Source organism: Mucor mucedo (assembly GCF_025094135.1).
Source record: "Mucor mucedo strain NRRL 3635 chromosome Unknown EV154scaffold_273, whole genome shotgun sequence".
Taxonomy (NCBI): domain Eukaryota; kingdom Fungi; phylum Mucoromycota; class Mucoromycetes; order Mucorales; family Mucoraceae; genus Mucor; species Mucor mucedo.
In genome coordinates this window covers 6596-9629 of record NW_026252557.1, presented here as the reverse complement: position 1 = coordinate 9629, position 3034 = coordinate 6596, and the positions used below count along the sequence as shown (strand labels likewise).

The 3034-nt window shown below is 34.1% G+C and overlaps 1 protein-coding gene across 1 annotated transcript; it reads left to right on the top strand.

Annotated features, from left to right (window-relative positions):
* Positions 1-1373: 1373 nt before the first annotated feature.
* Positions 1374-2527, top strand: EV154DRAFT_488700 (uncharacterized protein; the record flags this gene model as incomplete). Its single annotated transcript, XM_051599172.1, has 5 exons — positions 1374-1443; positions 1501-1569; positions 1660-1718; positions 1776-2193; positions 2244-2527. 5 exons carry the CDS (start codon positions 1374-1376, stop codon positions 2525-2527), a joined length of 900 nt encoding a protein of 299 aa, XP_051450235.1.
* Between the last annotated feature and the right edge of the window lie 507 nt (positions 2528-3034).

Genomic DNA, 3034 nt, shown 5'->3' with positions numbered 1-3034 from the left:
TGATACTTATAAAATATTATCCATCGTATGATGGTATAAATTATACTTTTTTTAAGCAAAGGAATACAACAGCGGAACCAGAAAAGCATTGTTAAAAAACAAAGTAGTGTTGTACACTGTGGTAGTTATGTTCAGACATGATGGCGTACTTGAAAAATACATGCAAGCGACCTGTTTGTGTCCCTATTAGTATCACAGGTAACACCTATTGAGTGCACATAGATTTCTGCTGCCTATAAAAAAAAATAAAGAATAAAATATAGCCGTATTATGTAGAGTCTCTTATAGATTATAGTGTGCGTGAAATAAGAGGGTACATGGAGACGTTCTATTTTTAATGAGTGTCAGTTGGCATGTCTTTATAAAATATCATTATTCTGTATTTAATATTTATAAGCAATTCCCCATTCTTAGCATAAGGAGGAGGGGGATTGGTTTTTTATTTATGGTAGTGTTATGCGACAAATCGAGCGCATTTCCAATCTTTTTTTCTTTTTAAACACCTACTAAAGTGCAATACACCTTTTCGGGTTTGCACCTGCCAAAACTACTTCTTTTCATCTTTTTCTTATCCTCAGATCTGTGACCTCTTAGTAGGCGCAATTGCCTCAATCTCTTCTATAAATTTTCCCAATTTCTTTAATTTCAGTGACTGGATTATACGACCATCTTTATAAATAGGCATCCATAAGACCTCTCCTAAATAAAAATCCTCATCTATTATTTTACTCATATTTCAACACTTTGACTTATTAGTTTTATATATTATTCAGCTCTATTATCATTCTGATTGATCCGTTTATTACATTTTATCATTGTATCTTTTATTTATAAGCATATAAGCTATACTTAAATCCATTTCTTTTCTAACAGTTCAGCTTCTGCTTAAACTAGCTGTGGTGCTCACTCAACTGGCAATTATAAAGACCTTCTTAACTAAACTCTATTTTATTTAAAGAAATACTCTTTATCACGCCAATACTACTCGCATACTCTTATTTCAGTAGCCCTCAAAAATAAACTCAATGGTTGCTTCTTGTAGCGTGATAAAGAAAAAAAAGAGGATTACAGGTAAGGCATTATACAGCGCATCATCGACATACTCATAAGAAAATAATAAAAACTGTTACCCTTCCACTTTTTTATTTATTTAATTGTACTAGTTGTGTGCTTTTATAGCCCATAAGATAAAGTCATTAAATTAAGTGTATTTTTAAAAAGCAGGTTGAGGTTTTATTTTTATTATTTTCAAAAACTGATTAAGATCAGTATCCCACGCCCCCTTTTTTTCTTATCTATTTCTAGCCTGAAGTAACAAGACTTTTATCTTCCCCCTTTAAATAGACGCTATAGGTAATATGTGTTTTTATGTAATGGCCTCAGGGATATATGCGCCAAACCAAATTAAAAGCCACATTATTTACTACGTAATTAAAAAGAATTGTAAGTACATGACACAAGGGTTCATAAACATAACATATAGCTTACTTTATTCTGTAGATCCAAACGATCATCCAACAATGATTATGTATTGTTTGGAAAAATTTAACATTACTTTACATATCCAAGGTTAGTTTTTTTTATTCTTTTAAAAAAAATATATTTATACATGTACCTTAACATGCACCTTAACATGTGCCTTAACATGTACTTAATCAGGTCAATCTGCGGTATTACCGGTTGAAGGAAGACCGATGGCCACGCCAAAGAAAAGAGTGGTAGTGGAAGAGACCAGTGCCAGTGGTTCTGCTAAAAACCAAAAATAATACAGCAAGAACCCCTATATTGATGATGAGGCTGGCTGTTCCGACGACAGAACGAATGATAACAATGATTCTGGAGCGCGTCAAGTAAATGATGCTCTTAAGGCCAAAAAAGCTCCAGTTGTAAAGAAAGGAAAGAATGCCCTCCCGGATTTGCAGTTGGTTAAAAACAACATACAGTTGATGGCCACTGAGAATATGTTGATGCAGATAGTAATTCCTGTGGCTCCACAGTTAACGGACAAAACAAAGCAATCTGAACTTGAGGTATTTGCTAGTGCCGTTAGGGATTATTATGACAACAACATTACCCTCGGAAATTGGGGAACAACAATCCAATACGCTGGATGCTACCATTTCTATTGCTTCGGCGAAAAACTGAAGAAAGAATACCCTGGCTTCCACGACAAATTTGTAGATCTATTAAAGCGTAAATATTTCTTTTTTTTTTTAAAAAAAAAGTATTTATTCAAACAATAGAATGCAACTATACAACGCACAAGATTGCATTAATAAAAACTGTAGGCAATAGATTTAATATTCTGTTGCGTTACTTCGAACATGGTGCGTTGGCCATCGCGGCGTTATGTACAACAGACAGCATGCGGGTATTAATTCAGGCTGAATTCGCGGATATAATAACATTCATTCAGAAAGACAGACCCCTTACTATTCAATTACGATCTATGAAGTTACATCCAGATATGATTGAGCGTACTAGTGATTTGAAGTGTGTTGATTTTAAACCAAAGAAAGCTTTATAATTATACTAAAATAAAAAAAATTGTTGCGGATTAAAGTGAATTACTTTCTTTTACCTTTTTTAAAGTTGCATTGTTTGATTGATTATAATGGTGACACAATAGAATAGCAGTTACAAAAGACTGGGTTCTTTTTTTCCCCTTGCGTATCAAGAACAAGAGTCACAGCTCTTTACAAGGTAATGCACAAGAAAAAGGTTGCAATGTAGTGTAAAAGACTAACTAGGTGAGTCGCTCTAGTCTAGTGTCCCGACTCTTGAGAAGGAATGAGTCCAAGATTCTTTTTCCATGTATAGAGTCAGTAATTAAATACAGCAAAGACAGAGTGAAGTGATGGACAAGGAGCCCGAAATCCCGAGCGTCTCTATAAATGAGTGAAGCTAAACAAGAAAAGAAAAAGGGAATTTGTGTCATGGAGGCCTGTTCATGGTAAGTGCATTGGTTGATGGCCAAATAAGGTAGCTTCTTTATAAAGGGGGTTCACTTTAAACAGTACTGATAGATTCATTT